At 44.1% G+C, this 23,242-nt stretch overlaps 1 protein-coding gene across 8 annotated transcripts in view; it reads right to left on the reverse strand.

Annotated features, from left to right (window-relative positions):
• Positions 1-23,242, reverse strand: part of LOC139386513 (kinesin family member 1Ab) — a 60,106-nt gene that overhangs the window by 31,098 nt on the left and 5,766 nt on the right. For 4 of the 8 annotated variants that reach the window (XM_071132095.1, XM_071132099.1, XM_071132094.1 and 1 more), the window contains exons 2-18: positions 18,375-18,563; positions 14,407-14,480; positions 14,088-14,270; positions 13,286-13,354; positions 12,468-12,646; positions 12,203-12,314; positions 11,568-11,645; positions 11,282-11,347; positions 11,155-11,172; positions 10,899-10,977; positions 10,262-10,340; positions 3,296-3,438; positions 1,879-2,078; positions 1,487-1,566; positions 1,326-1,401; positions 1,069-1,148; positions 694-800 (exon numbers count right to left, since the gene is read on the reverse strand). In XM_071132095.1, coding sequence (XP_070988196.1) covers positions 694-800; positions 1,069-1,148; positions 1,326-1,401; positions 1,487-1,566; positions 1,879-2,078; positions 3,296-3,438; positions 10,262-10,340; positions 10,899-10,977; positions 11,155-11,172; positions 11,282-11,347; positions 11,568-11,645; positions 12,203-12,314; positions 12,468-12,646; positions 13,286-13,354; positions 14,088-14,270; positions 14,407-14,480; positions 18,375-18,480 — 1,729 coding nt within the window. In that variant the 5' untranslated portion in view covers positions 18,481-18,563. Of the gene's footprint in view, positions 1-693; positions 801-1,068; positions 1,149-1,325; positions 1,402-1,486; positions 1,567-1,878; positions 2,079-3,138; positions 3,178-3,295; positions 3,439-10,261; positions 10,341-10,898; positions 10,978-11,154; positions 11,173-11,281; positions 11,348-11,567; positions 11,646-12,202; positions 12,315-12,467; positions 12,647-13,285; positions 13,355-14,087; positions 14,271-14,406; positions 14,481-18,374; positions 18,564-23,242 lie in introns of all 8 variants that reach the window. The other 4 variants (XM_071132098.1, XM_071132097.1, XM_071132096.1 and 1 more) reach the window with 2 other exon arrangements.

The raw sequence follows: 23,242 nt of genomic DNA on the forward strand, positions 1-23,242 counted from the left end.
AGTGGAACTGACCTTCCACAGTGTTACACTATTTTCCAGAGAATGCATAGCCCCTCGTTGATTATCCCTTATGTAATCACGGCAGAAAAAGACGGTAGTTGATTATCCCTTTTGTTCCATGGTTATAATTGAACACATTTGCGCTAGAAATGTGTTGATTTGCCGGGAAAGAAACGTGTTCAACATTCACTGACGTAGCTAGCAAGTTTACTAAATAGCTACAGTAGTTGCTATGCTAACCATTTTACATTGGCATCCAGTTTATAAAAGCAATAAGGCACGAGGGGGTGTGTTATATGGCGTTGGCGTCGTGCCTAAGAACAGCCTTTAGCCGTGGTGTATTGGCCATATACCGCACCCCCCACAGGCCTTATTGCTTTTATAAACTGGTTACCAATGTAATTAGAGCAGTACAAAAATGCTTTTGTCATACCCATGGTATACGGTCTGATAAACCACGGCTGTCAGCCTATCAGCATTCAGGGCTCGAACCACCCAGTTTATAATTTACTATAACTATAGCCTCACTAGTCCAAGTCTCTTTAGTCCATAACCCAGTCTCAATAGTCTCAGCCTCTACAGACCCTATAACCTCTGGTGCACGTAAGCAAAATCTGCTAAGGATTCTTCTCATAGAACTAGAACTAATAGAAACTATCATGGTTCGTCCACAGTTGGTCAGTTCAGTCTCACCTTCTCCGCCGGAGCCTGCGGTGCTACTGAAGGTGCAGTGCTCGTCTTGGATAAAATGGCCACTGAGCACGATGTCCTGGCGACTTCTGGCGTCGTCACGTCCAACCCTGAGGGAAAGATGCATCGGATACTGAGTCGATTGATTAGCTTTTTACATAGATGTCTTTCTTGTAAGAGCACTGTTTCACTCTTCAAATTCCGAAGGAAACATCGTTGCCCACTTCACAGGGCCATTCTGATCCTTGATATTCCAGGTAGTAAACATAAAACAGCTGACTCCCTACTCCAAATCCATCCGTACTGTACCACGGGACTGGAGGCCACTTCCATACAAAAGAGGTACACATTTCCTGCAGATGAAAGAGTCGTTCTTACTTGGTGGTCCCATCTTTGATGTAGTAGAGTAAGCACTCAGACATCAGTGGGTCCTCATTCAGGTTCACCAGGTGAGGGGTCTAAAAGAAAGACAAGAACATGGTGACTTTGCTTCCACATATGTTGACATTTTGTGTTGAAATACTGTTGACAGGGGTTGTTGTAGCATGATGGAAATGGATGTCATGCACAGAGGATTGTGGGTAGCGTAGTACATCTCACTACAGTTGCCATAAAGGGTGTACTGGGGTTCTGACCTTCTTGGGGGAGAACACGCCCACGGTGCCTCCATCTTCTCTCATGGCCACACCCATCTCAGCCAGTAGGGCCTCCCTACATATAGCAGAGAAGCACAGTTATTTGAGACAGGTGGACTCAGATAAGGATAGAGGTTAAAGGTTAAAGCCGTCTGACACACCTCTGCATCCGGATATCTTCAGTACGCCGCAGCTTCTCCTCCCATGTCTCATTGAGCTCAGCAATGATTTTCTCTGTTTCCTAGAGTGAAAAGAACGACAAATGTCTAAGTTGGCATGGTACATACACGCCATAACATTATGGTTAGCCTCCATGACCCTTACCATCTCTCTCTATCTCTAACCTACTGGTTCCCCTCCCTGATCTCTTTCTCCATCTGTCCGCAGCTGTCTAACTATCCCTCTATCTCTCCACTGCCCTTCCTCTCCTCCTCTCTTTCTCATTCCATCTCGCTCGCTCACTCACTCACTCACTCACTCACTCACTCACTCACTCACTCACTCACTCACCACCTCTAAGTTCACCCTCCCTCCCTCCCTTCCTCCTCCCTACCTTGAGTCTCTCTATGGCCTCCTCAGAGGCAGGGCTGAAGATGCGGTCATGCAGGTTTGCCATGGAGCCCGCACGACTGGACAGGGCGGAGAGAGAGGGGGAAGGACTCATCCCAGTCATGGCATTGGTCACTGTGGATAGATCACCCGTTTGATTGACAGCCTGGCGATTATTGACAAAGTTCTTGTAATCGCACAAGTCTGCCAGAAGAAGAGCGGGAGTGTGTGGGGGAGAGAAGGAAAGAGAGGGGAGCAAACAGCAGGAAGGTGAGGAGGAGGAGACATTGGGGTTGGAGAGAAAGAAACGCAGAGAAGTGGGTATACGGAAGAAAGGGAAAACAAGGGAGGAGTAAAAACAGAAGAAGAGAGCTCAACAAAAAAAAAATGTATCGTAGAAGCAGAGACAGGTGCTCACCAAAGGCATTGCAGATGAGAGCGAGAAAAGAGCAACTTACACTGGTGGATATGCAAAGCATACGAGAAGTTAGAGAGCAAACGTTTTTCTCTGCCATTCATATGCAAAATACATACAGTAACAAGCTGAAAAACAAGCATATGTCATATGATATATAGGGCAGCCAATCTAGAATACATGTATTTTAGTTCTTACTTGCAGCATAATCTCCAGGCTGAAAGGCTGTGAAAGTATTATACAATTAAAATCAATGCAATTCCTAAAAACTGAATTTATCCCGCAAGCGACAGTTATGCAGGGCAAGCAGTGTGAATTAGAAGTAAGGCAGCAGAGCTCTAGAGCCCTAGCCAGAGCCCACATTAAGAACCTGGCATATCAAAGACCCTCTACAGAAGCAGAGCGTCCAATCAGATAGCTACACACCCAGAGAACCAGAGTGTAACACAGGCTGCATCCCAACAGTCTAAAATGGCTTCCTCCCCCCCATCTTCATCTGCACTGATCTGAAAGGACTGGAAAGGGGAAAGTCTATTCTCTTAGAGGAGTCCACCATCTTGCTTTCACCTATCCCATGTTTGCAGATCAGTGCAGAGGAAGAAAAAGGAGATGAGGAGAAGATGCCATGTTAAACTTTTGAGATGCATTCCAGTCCCAAAGAGGCGGACAGTAAAAATGTATTTTCTTCAGTGTGTACTGGATTTATGGATTTTAGATGGGTTTTTGGGATGGAGTCCTTCCATATAGCTCTGGGGTGTTATAGGATTTTAGTATGGTAGAGGTTTAGCTTTATTTATTTTATTTATTTTCAGTTAGCTGAAAAGCGGAGGGGTGCTAGAATATACACACTTTTCAAACCAGCTATCACAGGATCGGGACATCGATACGCTGAGAGGAAAGAGGAGAGAGAAGAGTGTGTGAGACACTCACACACACATCTGTATGGCTCTCATCCAGTGTGTGTGTGTGTGTGTGTGTGTGTGTGTGTAGGTAGGTAGGTACTCACTGTCTATGATATCTCCTAGGCCCTGGGCGTAGAGGAGGTCCTTGAGTCGGCACACCTCCTCCTTCAGCTCACGCACCAGACGGTTGTTGGGGTCCTCGTTGATGACGGCGTTACAGCGGATCTGTTTGGCGCGGTCAGCATACCTGGGAAGGATCAAAACCATTCAAAGGCAGGTTCACCCCAAAAATATGTCCACTGTTTATATGATGGGAGAAACATCGTCATCGATAGGGACAACATAGGTTCAAGGTATCATTATTTGCAGTTCCTGGATCACTTCCTGGTTTAGTCTCTCAATGCATAAAAATGAGGGTTCCTCGAGGGTTCTTTGGGAAGGGTGATGGTTCTATGTGGACACATAATGACTCAAAGAACACTTTGAGCTCTTCAATTGTTCTTTGCAGTTCACAAAAGGGTCCTTTGCTCTTTTAGTGATAGTTAAAATGTAGGGGAGGAAGCTCGGCCTGGTTTGCTCACAGCTCTTTTTGTGTAACCATGAGTGAGAGTGTCATTCCAGTTTATCTAATGTGTTGTGTTATGCTATTTTATGTAACTACGGCCAGTGACGGTGTCTTGTGAAAGACTCACATATGCCCAGCTGTTCCAGCGATATCTCAACTTGTCTATTAACACTTACAGAATTTTAAATACAGTGGGGAGAACAGGTATTTGATACAATGCCGATTTAGCAGCTTTTCCTACTTACAAAGCATGTAGAGGTCTGTAATGTTTTATCATAGGTACACTTCAACTGTGAGAAACGGAATCTAAAACAAAAATCCAGAAAATCACATTGTATGATTTTTAAGTAATTAATAATAATTAGTAATTTGCATTTTATTGCATGACATAAGTATTTGATCACCTACCAACCAGTAAGAATTCCGGCTCTCACAGACCTGTTAGTTTTTCTTTAAGAGGCCCTCCTGTTCTCAACTCATTACCTGTATTAGCTGCACCTGTTTGAACTCGTTACCTGTATAAAATACACCTGTCTACACACTCAATCAAACAGACTCCAACCTCTCCACAATGGCCAAGTCCAGAGAGCTGTGTAAGGACATAAGAGATAAATTGTAGACCTGCACAAGGCTGGGATGGGCTACAAGACAATAGGCAAGCAGCTTGGTGAGAAGGCAACAACTGTTGGCGCAATTATTAGAAAATGGAAGAAGTTCAAGATGACGGTCAATCACCCTCGGTCTGGGGCTCCATGCAAGATCTCACCTCGTGGGGCATCAATGATCATGAGGAAGGTAAGGGATTAGCCCAGAACTACATGGTAGGACCTGGTCAATGACCTGAAGAGAGCTGGGACCACAGTCTCAAAGAGTAACACACTATGCCGTCATGGACTAAAATCCTGCAGCGCACGCAAGGTCCTGCTGCTCAAGCCAGCGCATGCCCAGGCCCGTCTGAAGTTTGCCAATGACCATCTGGATGATCCAGAGGAGGAATGGGAGAAGGTCATGTGGTCTGATGAGACCAAAATAGAGCTTTTTGGTCTAAACTCCACTCGCCGTGTTTGGAGGAAGAAGAAGGATGAGTACAACCCCAAAAACACCATCCCAACTGTGAAGCATGGAGGTGGAAACATCATTCTTTGGGGATGCTTTTCTGCAAAGGGTACAGGACGACTGCACCATATTGAGGGGAGGATGGATGGGGCCATGTATCGTGAGATCTTGGCCAACAACCTCCTTCCCTCAGTAAGAGCATTGAAGATGGGTCGACCCAAAACACACAGCCAGGGCAACTAAGGAGTGGCTCCGTGAGAAGCATCTCAAGGTCCTGGAGTGGCCTAGCCAGTCTCCAGACCTGAACCCAATAGAAAATCTTTGGAGGGAGCTGAAAGTCCGTATTGCCCAGCGACAGCCCCGAAACCTGAAGGATCTGGAGAAGGTCTGTATGGAGGAGTGGGCCGAAATCCCTGCTGCAGTGTGTGCAAACCTGGTCAAGAACTACAGGAAACGTATGATCTCTGTAATTGCAAACAAAGGTTTCTGTACCAAATATTAAGTTCTGCTTTTCTGATGTATCAAATACTTATGTCATGCAATAAAATGCAAATGAATTACTTAAAAATCATACAATGTGATTTTCTGAATTTTTGTTTTAGATTCCGTCTCTCACAGTTGAAGTGTACCTATGATAAAAATTACAGACCTCTACATGCTTTGTAAGTAGGAAAACCTGCAAAATCGGAAGTGTATCAAATACTTGTTGTCCCCACTGTATAATATGGCTGACCACATTGAGAAAGGTTCTTTACAACCATCCTCCATAAAGGTGTCTTCAAAAAGTACAGCATTCACACCCATAGACTTATTCAACACTTTGTTGTTTTACAGCCTGAATTAAAAATGGATGAAATAGAAGCACCTTTGGCAATGATTACAGCTGTGAGTCTTTCTGGGTAAGTCTCTAAGAGCTTCCCACACCTGACTTGTACAGCAATTGCCCATTATTATTTTCAAAATTCTTCAAGCTCTGTCAAATTGGTTGTGGATCATTGCATGACAACCATTTTCAGGTCTTGCCATAAATTTTCAAAACGATGCAACTCGGCCACTCAGGAGCATTCCCTGTCTTCTTGTTAAGCAACTCCAGTGTAGATTTGGCCTTGTGTTTTAGGTTATTTGCTGAAAGGTGAATTAATCTCCCAATGTCTGGTGAAACCAGGTGCTCCTATAGGATTTTGCCTGTGCTTAGCTCTATTCTGTTTCTTTTTTATCCTGAAAAACTCCCAAGTCCCGTTACAAGCATACCCATAATATGATGCAGCCACCACTATGCTTGAAAATATGGAGCGTGGTATTCAGTAATGTGTTGTATTCGATTTGCCCCAAACATAACACTTTGTATTGAGGACAAAAAGTTAATAGCTTTGCCACATTCTTTTCAGTATTTCTTTAGTGCCTTGTTGCAAAAGGCATGCATGTTGTGGAATATTTTTATTCTGTACAGGCTTCCTTCTTTTCACTCCATCAATTAGGTTAGTATTGTGGAGTAACGACAATGTTGATCCATCCTCAATTTCTCCTACCACAGCCATTAAACCCTAACTGCTTTAAAGTCATCATTGGCCTCATGGTGAAATCACTGAGCGGTTTTCTTCCTCTCCTGCAACTGAGTTAGGAAGGACACCTGTATCTTTGTAGTGACATAGTGTATTGATACACCATCCAAAGAGTAATTAACAACTTCACCATGCTCAAAGGAATATTCAATGTCTACGCTTCTTTGTGAGGCCTTGGAAAACCTCCCTGGTCTTTATCTGTCCTCCTAGACCTTAGTGCTGCATTTGATACCATCGATCACCACATTCTTTTGGAGAGATTGCAAACCCAGATTGGTCTACACGGACAAGTTCTGGCTTGGTTTAGATCTTATCTGTCGGAAAGATATCAGTTTGTCTCTGTGGATGGTTTGTCCTCTGACAAATCAACTGTAAATGTTGGTGTTCCTCAAGGCTCCGTTTTAGGACCACTATTGTTTTCACTATATATTTTACCTCTTGGTGATGTCATTCGGGAACACAATGTTAACTTTCACTGCTATGCAGATGACACACAGCTGTACATTTCGATGAAAATAGCCTTGCCTGGAAGCCTGTGTTTCTGAAATAAGGAAGTGTATGGCTGAAAATATTCTACTTTTAAACTCGGACAAAACAGAGATGCTTGTTCTAGGTCCCAAGAAACAAAGAGATCTTCTGTTGAATCTGACAATTAATCTAGATGGTTGTCCAGTCGTCTCAAATAATACTGTGAAGAACCTCGGCGTTACTCTGCACCCTGATCTCTCTTTGGACGAACAAATCAAGACTGTTTCAAGGACAGCTTTTTTCCATCTACGTAACATTGCAAAAAATCTGAAACTTTCTGTCCAAAAAATTATGCAGAAAAATGTATCCATGCTTTTGTCACTCCTAGGTTAGACTACTGCAATGCTCTCCTTTCCGGCAACCTGGATAGCACTAAATAAACTTCAGTTAGTGCTAAACACGGCTGCTAGAATCTTGACTAGAACCAAAAAATGTGATCATATTACTCCAGTGCTAGCCTCTCTACACTAGCTTCCTGTTAAGGCAAGGGCTGATTTCAAGGTTTTACTGCTAACCTATAAAGCATTACATGGGCTTGCTCCTACCTATCTTTCCGATTTGGTCCTGCCGTACATACCTACACGTACGCTATGGTCACAAGACGCAGGACTCCTTACTGTCTCTAGAATTTCTAAGCAAACAGCTGGAGGCAGGGCTTTCTCCTATAGAGCTCAATTTTATGGAATGGTCTGCCTATCCAAGTGAGAGACGCAGACTCGGTCTCAACCTTTAAGTCTTTATTGAATACTCATCTCTTCAGTAGGTCCTATGATTGAGTGTAGTCTGGCCCAGGAGTGTGAAGGTGAACGGAAAGGCACTGGAGCAACGAACCGCCCTTGCTGTCTCTGCCTGGCCGGTTCCCCTCTCTCCACTGGGATTCTCTGCCTCTAACCCTATTACAGGGGCTGAGTCACTGGTTTACTGGTGCTCTTCCCTGCCGTCCCTAGGAGTGGTGCGTCACTTAAGTGGGTTGAGTCACTGACGTGATATTCCTGTCCGGGTTGGCGCCCCACCCCTTTGGGTTGTGCCGTGGCGGAGATCTTTGTGGGCTATACTTGGCCTTGTCTCAGGATGGTAAGTTGGTGGTTGAAGATATCCTAGTGGTCTGGGGGCTGTGCTTTGGCAAAGTGGGTGGGGTTATATCCTGCCTGTTTGGCCCTGTCCGGGGGTATCGTCGGACGGGGCCACAGTGTCTCCCAACCCCTCCTGTCTCAGCCTCCAGTATTATACTGCAGTAGTTTATGTGTCGGGGGGCTAGGGTCAGTCTGCTATAGCTGGAGTATTTCTCCTGTTTTAAAGTAAGTATGCTCTCTAATTCTCTCTCTCTTTCTCTCTCTTTCATTCTCTTTCTTTCTTTCTTTCTTTCTTTCTTTCTTTCTTTCTCTTGGAGAACCTGAGCCCTAGGACCATGCCTCAGGACTACCTGGCCTGATGACTCCTTGCTGTCTCCAGTCCACCTGGCCGTGCTGCTGCTCCAGTTTCAACTGTTCTGCCTGTGGCTATGGAACCCTGACCTGTTTACCGGATGTGCTACCTGTCCCAGACCTGCTGTTTTCAACTCTCTAGAGACAGCAGGAGCGGTAGAGGTACTCTCAATGATCGGCTATGAAAAGCCAACTGACATTTATTCCTGAGTTGCTGACCTGTTGCAACCTCGACAACCACTGTGATTATTATTATTTGACCCTGCTGTTCATCTATAAACATTTGAACATCTTGGCCATGTTCTGTTATAATCTCCACCCGGCACAGCCAGAAGAGGACTGGCCACCCCTCATAGCCTGGTTCCTCTCTAGGTTTCTTCCTAGGCTCTGGCCTTTCTAGGGAGTTTTTCCTAGCCACCGTGCTTCTACACCTGCATTGCTTGCTGTTTGGGGTTTAAGGCTGTGTTTCTGTACTGCACTTTGTGACATCAGCTGATGTAAGAAGGGCTTTATAAATACATTTGATTGATTTATGGTTGAATCTGTGTTTGAAATTCACTGCTAGACTGAGGGAACTTAGAGATAATTGTATGTGTGGCGTACAGAGATGAGGTAGTCATTCAAAAATCATGTTAAACACTATAATTGCACACAGAGTGAGTCCATCGAAATTGTTATGTGACTTGTTAAGCCTGGATTTATTTAGGCTTGCCATAACAAAGAAGTTGAATACTTACTGACTCAAGACATTTCAGCTTTTGATTTTTGATTAAAAAATAATAATAAATGGTGCTATATAGAACCATTGTTAACCCTTTAACTGGCACACCAAGAAAAACGTATATGTTTCTGTAAAAGATGTGTATTAGCCTCAGTATAGGCCATAATTGAGGTATTTTTCTTTGCATGACTTAAACTTTGATAGATAATGCATTGCAAACATCTCAACCAGCCGGTTGAGTTGCCCATTTGGAGTAAACTAGTTTTCTATCTGAATTTGCATAGACTTTTTAATGTGTTTACAGTTTTATATGCTTAGAATACCAGTAAAATGACATGTATTGAATGATATTGTGAAACATATAGAAGATGACAGGCAGACATTGAATCATGATATGAATTTCAAAGGATTTTTGTATTTGCACAGACAAAGAAAGTCCCAAAACAATATTTCTCCATTGTCCATTATCACTAGCTTTGACTTAATAGCACTCCTTTAATGGGCAACTCAACCGCCTGGTAGAGCATAGACTTCAAGAGTTCCTAAATTAGTAACAACAACACATTTGTAATTGAATCATTCTTAAATGATGTTTTAGATGTCAACAACATTTTGCAACGTTGTATATGTCCATTTTATACCCAATGAGTTAATAATTAATAATAATGTTTGGTAAATGACGTTCACTTGCTGGTTTTCAACCATTTTGGAATGCATGTTTCAAAAAATATGGGAGTCCAATAACAATGACCGCATGATCAATTTACTAAATTACATTGGATGAGATGATAAAATATGCCAAACAAAATGCATATGCTTAATTGAATTTAAAATTGGTTGTCAAAATTAGCTCAACTGCCCAGTTGAGCTGCCTGTTAAAGGGTTAATGGTTCTTTATAGAACCTTAGGAAATTGTTATTTTTAGCACCATACAGGTTCCATTTAGAACCTGATGAGCATGGCTCTTTATTGAACCTTCAAACAAGGGTTCTATAAAGCACCAAAAATAACCCCTGTCTTGTACTATTTAGAACCACTTTTGTGTGTAGTCATTACACTTGTGTACATTACTTTATAAGGAGGCAGGTGGCTGGAACTAAAACTGATCCTCACAGAGAATGACAGTGATACTGAAGTACTGTAGGGTCACATAATAACTATGGATTTGAAGTTTATTTTAACCTGATTATTTGACCTCAGAGCTGGGTTGTTACCTGAGGGTGCTCAGGGTCTCGTCATAGTTGATGTCAGCAGGGCTGAGGGCTGCCACCATGGCGGTGCGAGAGTTACCTCCTAATGGACAGAAAGGGGCAAAGAGGTTAATTTGGGGATGAGGGCAAGAGGAGGAAAGATTATTTAAAGGGCATATGCAGAGAAATTCAACAAAAGAGTAAACAGTGATAAGGATGCTACATTTGACGTAGTCGGCAGGATCTGGGCTAGTAGGTGGAAAGGGGGGCCGCGGCTGGTCAGGTAGGTGAGGGAGGACTAGAAGGTAGGTTGGCAGGTCTTGTGTGCTTTGGATGTCTTATGTTTATTGATGTTTTGTTTACTGCAGCCCCCTGCAAAATAATGGGGGGGGGGGGCGTTGGTTGCCAATCTTTTTCCCTGGAAACAACCAAACAGGTATTTGAAAACCAGTGTGATTTGAGTTGTAAGCTGCTTGGATGGATATGGGCATCTAATATGTTTATAGACATGTGAATTGTTCACCGTGGAAATGATGGAAAAGTTGAATAAAATCTTTGAATCATCATCTGCAGGGGAATTAAACAAAATAGCAAACAGTGCTAAGAATGCTACAATTGGCGTAGTCGGCAGGTTCTGGGCTAGTAAGTGGAAAGTACGTACCCAGGTTCTCTCTGAGAAGCCAGGTCAGCACTGAGTCTCTATAGGGGATGTGGCTCTCCACCTTCTTCTTCTTCTTGTTCTGTTAACAGTTCATTTTAACAATTAGGATAAGGATACTGTCTCAATAAAAGTGCATTTACCTGTTGGGAAATACAAGAAGAAACGCTCGTGAATCATCTACTTCCCAATCTCTTAATACCATTTCCCCAAATATTTTCTGAGAAAAAAAATGGAAGAAGTCATTGAAATTGTGTACCTTATTTGGTGCTGAGTCCTAGAAAGAAAAAGAAATTGACCGAACTTAATTAATTGTCAGTCTTACCAAAATTCCTTCAATGACCATACAGACAAAGAGTTGTGTACTGAAAACTATAGACTCTCACCACTTCAGCTAATGCAGAGATGACTTTCCCCAGTGTGGTCAAAGATTTATTGATATTTGCTCCTTCCTGAAAAGGAACAGATGGGGCACACTTAATCAAACGAAAAGCCTTGCGTGCAACACAAACAACTACACAGTCCACAATCTTGAGAAACAGAACCTAGAGGCTTTGTAAAGTTCATAGACATGTCAACTTGAAATGTTAACTTGAAACGGAGGAATTCATACATTGATATCACTGGGGGGTCGGATTCAGCCCATAAAGTTGACCCAAAATAGCCTCTCACCTTCAGCCTGGTTCCTTTGGCTCCTGTAGAGTCTGCTCTCTCACTCCCAGCCAGATCCACCAGGCTGATCTTGCTCACCTGCAACAAGAAACTCTCTGTTATCATTTGTTTTGGCATGAATCTGCTTTGATACTCTGTATCACAGTGGGAAATGCCCAGATTCCAAATGCGCAGTGGTAGCCCCAAGAAACTCTATTTGAGGACTTATCTGTAATGAGTAGTGTTATCATGAACGATAACACAGTGGATGTCCAGATAGCATGGCAATATAGACCTCAATCAGAGTTATAAACCATGCATAGGTCAAAGTGTTACAAAACCCTGGTGTGAGGCATCTTGAGGGATCTTAATTTGAGACAGTTTGCTACAGCAGGAAAATAATCCCAGCAGCAAGAGGATTTTTTTTGTAAAGGTCAATACATTTTTCTTTAGGGCGAATCATGTCTGATTTCTTTTGGTGTGTAAATTACAAACTTTAAAAGCCCTTTGAAACCTGGAATGCACTACAAATTTCACAGCAACAAGAGTGATCAAATTAAGATCCTACATCTGTAGGGGTTTATAACTCTATGGCCTCAACCTATTGCAATAGCTTGAATATGAGGTTGAACCTGGTTATTAAGTCTGCGCAGTACCTTCTCAGATGTGTTTTCTGAATCCATGTCGTGTTTCTTCTGCGTGAAGATGATGTTGAAGACAGCATGAGAGCGGCTGCTGGTCTCGTTCATGTTGGTGGCTGCCACCGTCCTGAAGGAAGAAAGAATTTAACCTTGTGACATCCATCCATCTCTCATCCATCCATTCATTCATCCATCCACCTATTTATCCATCTATCCAGTCCATCCACCCCCCACATCCACCGACCCACCCATCCATCCATCCATTCTAAGTCCCATTTACCTGGCCTTGTTGCCAGACTCCATGAGGTCCTGGATGTCATTGTAGGAGGTAACGGCCAGCTTGGACAGGTCCTCCACGTAGGGCCCCATCAGGGGGTGCTCTCTCACACGCAGGTTCCCCTTGTTCTTCGGGTTCAGCAGGTCACGCACACGCTCACAGTAGATCTCCATGTAGCTCACCTGTGGAGGTTGTCAATACTCTATAGCAGTGCCAATCAAGATAACTAAGTGCCAATCAAATGTCTATTGAGCAACACCACCTTGGGGCAGAGAAGACACTCTTATCTGAACTCTTAACATATGCACAGCAAAATTAATGGAGTGCATTTAACTCGGAAATGTATACTAAAACGATGTTGGAGGTGGCTTATGGTAGAGAAATTAACATAAAATTATCTGGCAACAGCTCTGTTGGACATTCCTGCAGTCAGCATGCCAATTGAGACATCTGTGGCATTGTGTTGTGTGACAAAACTGCACATTTTAGAGAGTGGCCTTTTATTGTCCCCAGCACAAGGTGTACCTGTGTAATGATCATGCTGTTTAATCAGCTTCTTGATATGCCACACCTGCCAGGTGGATGGATTATCTTGTCAAAGGAGAAATGCTCACTAACAGGGATGTAAACAAATGTGTGCATACAGTATGGGATCTTTTCTGGGATCTTTGATTTGATTGAGCTCATTAAAAATGTGACAAACAATGAACAATTTTTGTTCAGTATGTATCACCCAGGAGGTAAAAGCCCTACCCCACTGATAAGCAGTAGGCCTGTCCTGTATAGAAGCTCATTCTCAAACCACTAGAGGGAGCACTCACCTCCACGGAGTAGGACAAGCTGTTTTCCTTATTACTGTCACTTATCTTGGTGAAGAGGTCCTCACACAGCTGGCAGACAGAGAACATGGAGGAGCATTGTTAGACTCGGCTATGAACCAGGGTTGGGGTCAATTCCATTTCAATTCCATCCAATTAAGGAAGTTCACTGAAATTCCAATTATCTTCAATGCTTTTCAATTAGGAAAATGTGGAATTGGAATTTGTTTTAGTTTCTGAATTGACTGGAATTTAAATTGAATTTACCCCAACCCTGATATGAACACAGCATATGTATTATCAATAAAAGGCTTTGATGTTTTTGGCATAAAACTAAATGGGTTTCCAAATATCCAGTATCTGACATGATGAAGTAACTTCACATTATATGATGTTTAACTACATTTTGTCATTCGTTCATTCATTCATCCATCCACCCATATATCCATCCATCCATCCATCCATCCATCCATCCATCCATCCACCCATCCATCCTTCACCCTTCCACCCACCCATCCATCAACCCACCCTTCCATCCACCCATCCACCCTTCCATCCATACATCCATACATCCACTCTTCCACCATTAACCCATCCACACTTCCACCCATCACACTTCCACTCACCCATTCATTCATCCATCCATCAACCCACCCTTCCATCCACCCACCCATCCATCATTCCACCATTAATCCATCCACACTTCCACCCATCACCCTTCCACCCACCCACCCATTCATCCATCCATCAACCCACCCACCCATCCATCATTCCAACCACCCAGCCATCCAACCATCCAGATTACCAGAGGGATGATGCCTTGCTGATCCTTCTGGTCCTGCTTGCCCATCATGGTGTAGCTCTTCCCAGATCCAGTCTGGCCATAGGCAAAGATACAAACATTGTATCCCTCAAAGGCATGCAGCAACATCTCCTCCCCAATGTCCTTGTACACCTGCTTCTGGGAATGATAGTTGATGTCCTCCGGCTGCAGAGAGAAAGACAGTGTTTGAGTATGAATACACCGTTAGTTAGCTATTACGGAGTGAATGCAGAGCTCATGGCTTGCATGGTCTTGAAACGCATGATATTCAAGTCTTTCAGGTGTATGTGGTGAAACTCACTGTTGTGTGTGACCAGTAAGAGTAGTCGAAGTTATAGCTCTTGTTCTCCTTCGGCTGTTTGGGGTTTATGATTGCTAAAAGCACAGACAACAAGTAAACAAAGGTTAGAGAAGTGCCCAGACCAAGCCCATAAACTAGCAGAAAGTAAGCTATGGTGAAACACTGTGTAGTTCTTGGCTATGGCAGACCAAATGTAAATACAGTGCCTTGCGAAAGTATTCGGCCCCCTTGAACTTTGCGACCTTTTGCCACATTTCAGGCTTCAAACATAAACATATAAAACTGTATTTTTTTGTGAAGAATCAACAACAAGTGGGACACAATCATGAAGTGGAACGACATTTATTGGATATTTCAAACTTTTTTAACAAATCAAAAACTGAAAAATTGGGCGTGCAAAATTATTCAGCCCCCTTAAGTTAATACTTTGTAGCGCCACCTTTCGCTGCGATTACAGCTGTAAGTCGCTTGGGGTATGTCTCTATCAGTTTTGCACATCGAGAGACTGACATTTTTTCCCATTCCTCCTCGCAAAACAGCTCGAGCTCAGTGAGGTTGGATGGAGAGCATTTGTGAACAGCAGTTTTCAGTTCTTTCCACAGATTCTCGATTGGATTCAGGTCGGGACTTTGACTTGGCCATTCTAACACCTGGATATGTTTATTTTTGAACCATTCCATTGTAGATTTTGCTTTATGTTTTGGATCATTGTCTTGTTGGAAGACAAATCTCCGTCCCAGTCTCAGGTCTTTTGCAGACTCCATCAGGTTTTCTTCCAGAATGGTCCTGTATTTGGCTCCATCCATCTTCCCATCAATTTTAACCATCTTCCCTGTCCCTGCTGAAGAAAAGCAGGCCCAAACCATGATGCTGCCACCACCATGTTTGACAGTGGGGATGGTGTGTTCATGGTGATGAGCTGTGTTGCTTTTACGCCAAACATAACGTTTTGCATTGTTGCCAAAAAGTTCAATTTTGGTTTTGACCAGAGCACCTTCTTCCACATGTTTGGTGTGTCTCCCAGGTGGCTTGTGGCAAACCTTAAACGACACTTTTTATGGATATCTTTAAGAAATTGCTTTCTTCTTGCCACTCTTCCATAAAGGCCAGATTTGTGCAATATACGACTGATTGTTGTCCTATGGACAGAGTCTCCCACCTCAGCTGTAGATCTCTGCAGTTCATCCAGAGTGATCATGGGCCTCTTGGCTGCATCTCTGATCAGTCTTCTCCTTGTATGAGCTGAAAGTTTAGAGGAACGGCCAGGTCTTGGTAGATTTGCAGTGGTCTGATACTCCTTCCATTTCAATATTATCGCTTGCACAGTGCTCCTTGGGATGTTTAAAGCTTGGGAAATCTTTTTGTATCCAAATCCGGCTTTAAACTTCTTCACAACAGTATCTCGGACCTGCCTGGTGTGTTCCTTGTTCTTCATGATGCTCTCTGCGCTTTTAACGGACCTCTGAGACTATCACAGTGCAGGTGCATTTATACAGAGACTTGATTACACACAGGTGGATTGTATTTATCATCATTAGTCATTTAGGTCAACATTGGATCATTCAGAGATCCTCACTGAACTTCTGGAGAGAGTTTGCTGCACTGAAAGTAAAGGGGCTGAATAATTTTGCACGCCCAATTTTTCAGTTTTTGATTTGTTAAAAAAGTTTGAAATATCCAATAAATGTCGTTCCACTTCATGATTGTGTCCCACTTGTTGTTGATTCTTCACAAAAAAATACAGTTTTATATCTTTATGTTTGAAGCCTGAAATGTGGCAAAAGGTCGCAAAGTTCAAGGGGGCCGAATACTTTCGCAAGGCACTGTAGCAACTAGAAAGAGTCTTTGGCTGGCTACATAGATATAATTAGTGCAAAATGCATTGTCATCATTTTAGGGATAATTGTAGACCTGGTGGAATCTGAAATTAGGCCAGGCGTTTGGGGAAAGCTGAGCAAGTGCCTCTCTGTGAAGGCTTGAATGGCCAAAGCACAAACGTTGATCATGCTCCTGGTAGCAGCTACTGTCTGTGGTCCATATACACTGAGTGAAGAAAACATTAGGAACACCTTCCTAATACTGAGTTGCACCCCCTTTTGCCCTCAGAACAGCCTCAATTAGTCGGGGCATGGACTCTACAAGGTGTAGCAAGCGTTCCACAGGGATGCATGTTGACTCCAATGCTTCCCAAAGTTGTGTTAAGTTGGCTGGATGTCCTTTGCATGGTGGACCATTCTTGATACACACAGGAAACTGTTGATCGCGAAAAAAAACCCAGCAGCGTTGCAGTTCTTGACACACTCAAACCTTTCCGCCTGACACCTACTACCATACCCTGTTCAGAGGCACTTAAATCTTTTGTCTTGCCCATTCACCCTCTGAACGGCACACATACACAATCCATGTCTCAATTGTCGCAATGCTTAAAAAATCCATCTTTAACCAGTCTCCTCCACTTCATCTACACTGATTGAAGAGGATGTAACAGGTGAAAATCAATAAGGGATCATAGCTTTCATTTGGATTCACCTGGTCAATCTATGTCTATGTACCTACACTGAGTGGTTTTGTGTACTCAGTGTAGGTACTGCAGTGATGCAATAGTGATGATGTTCCTCTGGTTAATACAGCAGCATCCTCAGTGGTGACTGACCTATGATGATGTCACTTATGCACTTCAAAAGACTGGGTTTGTGGGTTATATATTGTGTATCAGGTATTCATAGGGATATGTGATCAGCCAAATTGGAAGTCTTTGTTGTGTGGAACAGAATAATGTGGTTCAGTCCTCCTGAGACAGTTGCATCCAAGAGAGAGGACAACTATTTCCTATCGTATTTTCTAGTTCCTCATCCTTGTTCGCTTGTATTGACTGGAAAGGTGAAATTGAAGAGGATGGTTGATATTGCTATTTGCCGTCCTCCCTATTACTTTCAACGGTCCAGTACTTTCACATCAGTCAGGAAGAGGAAAGGAAGCCATTTTTGAGTATTCCGAATCTGTGCCATGCTAAAGACTGTGGGAATGAGGTCATCATCAGACCGTTGACAGGCACAAAGAAGCAGAATATGACACACACACACACACATATCATCTGACCTAGCGTCTCAGCTGAGACAGAAACAACAAGGCCTTTTGGACCCTCTGGGCCATGTGATGAGGGATGAGAAGCTCTAGAGGTCACCCCCACAAACACATACACACAGAGACAGGCTCTCAGTTCTCATTGGAGCCTTTGTCTCATGTGTTGCACGCCTCACTACCCACCATCCTGTCGCTTTCAAGCATGTGTTCCGAGCATCAAGCAGAAAATGGCAGAAGCGCAATGTTTCAGTGATTCTCTACAGTAGAGATGATCGGAATCCACCATGAAGGGTCTATGTTGTGATGAATTTATTAAAATAAGCTTGAGATGGTGTTAGATCGAATGCATAATAGCACCTCCAAAACCATTTAAAATGCCATATGAGGCTGTCTCCTAAAAGCCCAATCTAAAGCAGACCATATTAGTAAATATTTCATCAAACTACATTCATTATTGATGAGAACATCTCTGCCTGGAGTTATCAGACTGGAAATGCTGTATATCCCAATGGAAGGCCTTTCAAGGATTCATCAATACATATTCCAGAGACATTACTAGTATAGAACATTACCTACATAGACTCTAATATTTCCCCTACCAGTACGTAGGCATGGCGGACCCCAAATCACTTCCTCATCAGTTGACTTGGCCCAACTAAAATATTTTAGATTTGAAATACTTCAATAGAAATGTTTTGTTTTGGTTGTGGTAGCCCAACCCTGGATAGGCCTTCTGATTTGGGGGCCAATTAACATCCATCCCAGGTTAATCAAGAAGTAACCTACAACGAAAGAGCAAAGCTGAAGACCTCAGGTCCATGTGTTTTCTTACACCAATGACAATATAATAGACATTTCTTATCATGCAAATATGCAATACTCACTTGTGGTGTTCCCTGACATCTGGATGATGCACTTGCTGTCCTTCCCGATCTCTCGAGAGTTGAAGGGACGGACCCGGACGGCCACCTTCACTGAAGCCCCCGCCATGATGCCTGTCAGTGGGGGGATGCGCCCGCGACTATAGAGGGGCTCAGTCAGGAGGGGCTTGTCACCAGGTAGATGCTTAACACCTGTGGAGAGGGAAGCCATAGTGAGATGGTGATTTGATTGAAGATCTAATTTGAATGAATTTGTAATGCCATCATCTAAGAAAAGACTGCGCACGCACAAAAATATTGAGGTGTATAAACTTGGCGCACGCCATACGTATGCGCATGTTTCCCGTTATGAATCAGACATGTCGTGAAACTGTGAACGAGCATTATACACTCTTAGAGAAAAAGGTGCCAAGTAGAACCATACAGGGTTCTTCGGTTTGTCCCCATAGGGGAACACTTTTTGGTGCTGGGTAGAACCCTTTGCAGAGGGTTCTATCCAGAACCCTCTATGTAGGGTTTTTCAAGGAACCCCATGCATAAAATATGGTTCTGCCTAGAGTCGTCTACCATGAACCATTTTATCATCTAAAGGTTCTTCCTAAGCCATCTACGAAGGGTTCTAACGAGAACACTTTTTATGAATGTATAGAGCCCATCAGCCTTATTATGACAATACATAATATTTACTGTATCAGAAGACCTTTCTTTAAGGGCCAAGTTTTATCCTAACACAGTGATGTTAAGAATCTCCTGGTTTACAATGTTGGCTTATAAAGTGATGTGTAATTCTTACTGCAATCCAGCCAGAGTTAGGATATCCAACAAGTGGAATTGTTAATCACCCGCAACCTGCATTCTGGACTGCCAAGGTAGGGAAGATGGAATATTGAGACTACCTCAAACATCTAAACTGTCTCAACCATCTCAGTAACGGGTGCCATAAATCCAATTACTAACAGAGTGGATTCGTTTAGAAAACTGTATGTTATTTATATTTGTGCAACATAAAATGTATCAATCAACCAATCAATGTACATGCAAAAACACAGATATTACAGTAAAACAAACCATTCTGAAACACTACCTGTAATAGAGCATGCTGGGAAAAATTATATATGGGTCTTTGTAGAACACTTCTTGCCTTCCAAGGAATCATCAAAGACTTCCAAAAACAGTTCATATGATGTTAATAAAGGTTCTAGGTAGTTTTCCAAAAAGGGTTCTTCTGATCAAAACGGTTCTTGGTAGAACCCTATCCCTCCGCAAATAACCCCTTTTATAGTGACAATAACACCCTTATTTTCTGTATACTGGGGAGGAATTGGAATTAGGCCAAGACTGTATCTAAGGAAATAGCATTGCATGGCGAACTTGATCAAATGTCTTTAGAGGTGTTGGCAGAATGTTTTCTTTTGCAGTGACATTTGCTGTATCTGACCGTTTCTGAAAGACAACAACAAGTGCACATTGTTGTGAACCTGTAAACAGATTGTTTGAATTCAATAATGTTTTGTATTTACTTTTTCGTGAACCTAAATATGCTGCACTGTCTGCGAATTCTGAAACATTTTCTACTTTCTAATCTAAACTAGCCTACAGTAAGCCCACATACAGTGGTAGCCTACACACATCAATGCAAAAGATCAACTGTCTGTTCACCTGTGAAATTCTACTGTATGTAAACCGCACTCTCTTTCGGACATAAAAATGTGAAATTATAATATTGAATAGGCACAATGAGAGGTGCGCTCAATAATTTGTTGTATGGCTACTTGGGGAATATGAACTCATCGTGGCCATAAAAGGTGAGGAATTTATTTTGCAATGGTTATGATACATGTACTATGTTTATAAGTGAAATATTGTCTGCTCTGGAAATTTGACAGTACAGTATTCAGACGTAGCCTACAAAACGTCAATGGAAAAGGTGAACTGTCTCGGATGTCTCGGATCAAATAGAGCAAAATACTTTAAATAGCTTATCTATTTACTACTGTAATCTGGGTGCAATTAAATGAGAGATGGGACAAATGGTAACCTATCTTAACTTGTTGAAGGCCTATAGGCTATTTCGCGAATAGGAAAACATCACAGTCAGAAAAGGTGAGGAATTTATTCTGCAATGATCATGGAAATGAAATAAATCATAGGAAATAAATGCCTATTTCCCACTCTCCCACCCTGGTGCACGACGTAGCCGGTTTACTAAGCGCCAGTCCTGGCAATCCAGAATTACACACACCTGGCAACCATCATTACGCACACCTGGCAACCATCATTACGCACACCTGGCAACCATCATTACGCACACCTGGCAACCATCATTACGCACACCTGCGCCCCATCATTCTACACACCTGGACTTCATCACTGCCTTGATTACTTCCCCTTTATCTAGCACTCTGTAGCCTCATTCAACAGACAGTATTGGTTCTGTTTTCTTGTCCAGACGCTGCTCTTGTTTTGTATCTTGCCACATTAGTTATTATTAAACTCACCAACTGCACCTGCTTCATGACTCCCTATGTCTCTGTTACAATAGATTTTCACTTTTCTCACTAACAGCAAATTATTGCACCTTGCTATTATATTTATCTTCCTGTTTTTTTGTTAGGAAAACGAGTGTCATCATACTGTATATCGTTATTAATATACACCTAATGTGTGATAACTAGCAAATTAATTAGCAAACTAACGTCAGCCTGCCTAGCTGGAGTTTCTGAAGAAGGAAAATGTTTTATTTGTACAATTTCCAAAAGATAAACAAACAAACATTTACGAGACGTGTTTGTGCTGTCATTAGTAGCACAATTTCTAACTTATTTGCATTTATTTTTACTTACACTTGTATGTTGAATTCTCCATTTGTCACGTTCTGACCATAATTCGTGTGTTTTCCTTGTTTTAGTGTTGGTCAGGACGTGAGCTGGGTGGGCATTCTATGTTGTGTGTCTAGTTTGTCTGTTTCTGTGTTTGGCCTGATATGATTCTCAATCAGAGGCAGGTGTTAGTCATTGCCTCTGATTGGGAACCATATTTAGGTAGCCTGTTTTGTGTTGGGATTTGTGGGTGATTGTTTCTTGTCTTTGTGTCTATGCACCAGATAGGACTGTTTTCGGTTTTCACATGTATTGTTTTGTAGTTAGTTCATGTTAAGTGTCTCTTATTAAAGAACGATGAACTATAACCACGCTGCGTTTTGGTCCGCCTCTCCTTCCCAGGAAGACAACCGTTACAGAATCACCCACCACAACAGGACCAAGAGGCGTGGTGACAGGCAGCGGCAGCAAGAGCAGAGCAAGGAGGAATGGACATGGGAGGATGTTTTGGACGGCAAGGGTTGCTACACTTGGGAGGAGATCCTGGCGGGAAAGGATCGCCTTCCATGGGAACAGGTGGAGGCAGCTAGGAGAGCAGAGGCAGCCGGAGAGAGGAGCCGGCGATACGAGGGATCACGGCTGGCAAGGAAGCCTGAGAGTCAGCCCCAAAAAATGTATTGGGGAGGGGCACACAGGAAGTATGGCGAAGCCAGGTAGGAGACCTGCGCCAACTTCCTGTGCTTACCGGAGGGCGAGAGAGACCGGGCAGGCACCGTGTTATGCTGTGGAGTGCACGGTGTCCCCAGTGCGGGTGCATAGCCCGGTGCGGTACATACCAGCTCCTCGTATCGGCCGGGCTAGAGTGGGCATCGAGCCAGGTGTCATGAAGCCGGCTCTACGCATCTGGTCTCCAGTGCGTCTCCTTGGGCCGGCGTACATGGCACCAGCCTTGCGCATGGTGTCCCCGGTTCGCCTGCACAGCTAATCCACCTCGCCGCACTGGCAGGGCGACCGGGAGCATTCAACCAGGTAAGGTTGGGCAGGCTCGGGGCTCAAGAGCTCCAGTGCGCCTGCACGGTCCGGTCTATCCAGTACCACCTCCACGCACCAGCCCTCCGGTGGCAGCTCCCCGCACTCGCCCTGACGTGCGTGTCCTCGGCCCAGTACCACCAGTGCCGGCACCACGCACCAGGCCTACAGTGCGCATCGTCTGTCCAGCGCTGCCAGAGCCTTCCTCCTCTCCAGCGCTAGCAGAGTCTCCCGTCTGTCCAGAGCTGCTAGAGTCTCCCGTCTATCCAGAGCCGCTAGAGTCTCCCGTCTGTCCAGAGCCGCTAGAGTCTCCCGTCTGTCCAGAGCCGCTAGAGTCTCCCGACTGTTCAGAGCCGCTAGAGTCTCCCGTCTTTCCAGAGCCGCTAGAGTCTCCCGTCTGTCCAGAGCCGCTAGAGTCTCCCGTCTGTCCAGAGCCGCCAGCGACGCCAGTCAGCATGGAGCCGCCAGAGCCGCCAGTCAGCATGGAGCCGCCAGAGCTGCCAGTCAGCATGGAGCCGCCAGAGCCGCCAGTCAGCATGGAGCCGCCAGAGCCGCCAGTCAGCATGGAGCCGCCAGAGCCGCAATTCAGCATGGAGCCGCCAGAGCCGCCAGTCAGCCAGGATCCTCCAGAGCCACCAGTCAGCCAGGATCCTCCAGAGCCGCCAGTCAGCCAGGATCCTCCAGAGCCGCCAGGATCCGCCAGAGCCGCCAGTCAGCCAGGATCCGCCAGAGCCGCCAGTCAGCCAGGATCCGCCAGAGCCGACAGTCAGCCAGGATCCGCCAGAGCTGCCACAGCATGGAGCCGCCAGAGCCGCCAGTCAGCATGGAGCAGAGCCGCCAGTCAGCATGGAGCCGCCAGAGCCGCAATTCAGCATGGAGCCGCCAGAGCCGCCAGTCAGCTCCTCCAGAGCCACCAGTCCCAGGATCCTCCAGAGCCGCCAGTCAGCCAGGATCCTCCAGAGCCGCCAGGATCCGCCAGAGCCGCCAGTCAGCCAGGATCCGCCAGAGCCGCCAGTCAGCCAG

Source organism: Oncorhynchus clarkii, chromosome 28 (assembly GCF_045791955.1).
Source record: "Oncorhynchus clarkii lewisi isolate Uvic-CL-2024 chromosome 28, UVic_Ocla_1.0, whole genome shotgun sequence".
Lineage (NCBI taxonomy): Eukaryota > Metazoa > Chordata > Actinopteri > Salmoniformes > Salmonidae > Oncorhynchus > Oncorhynchus clarkii.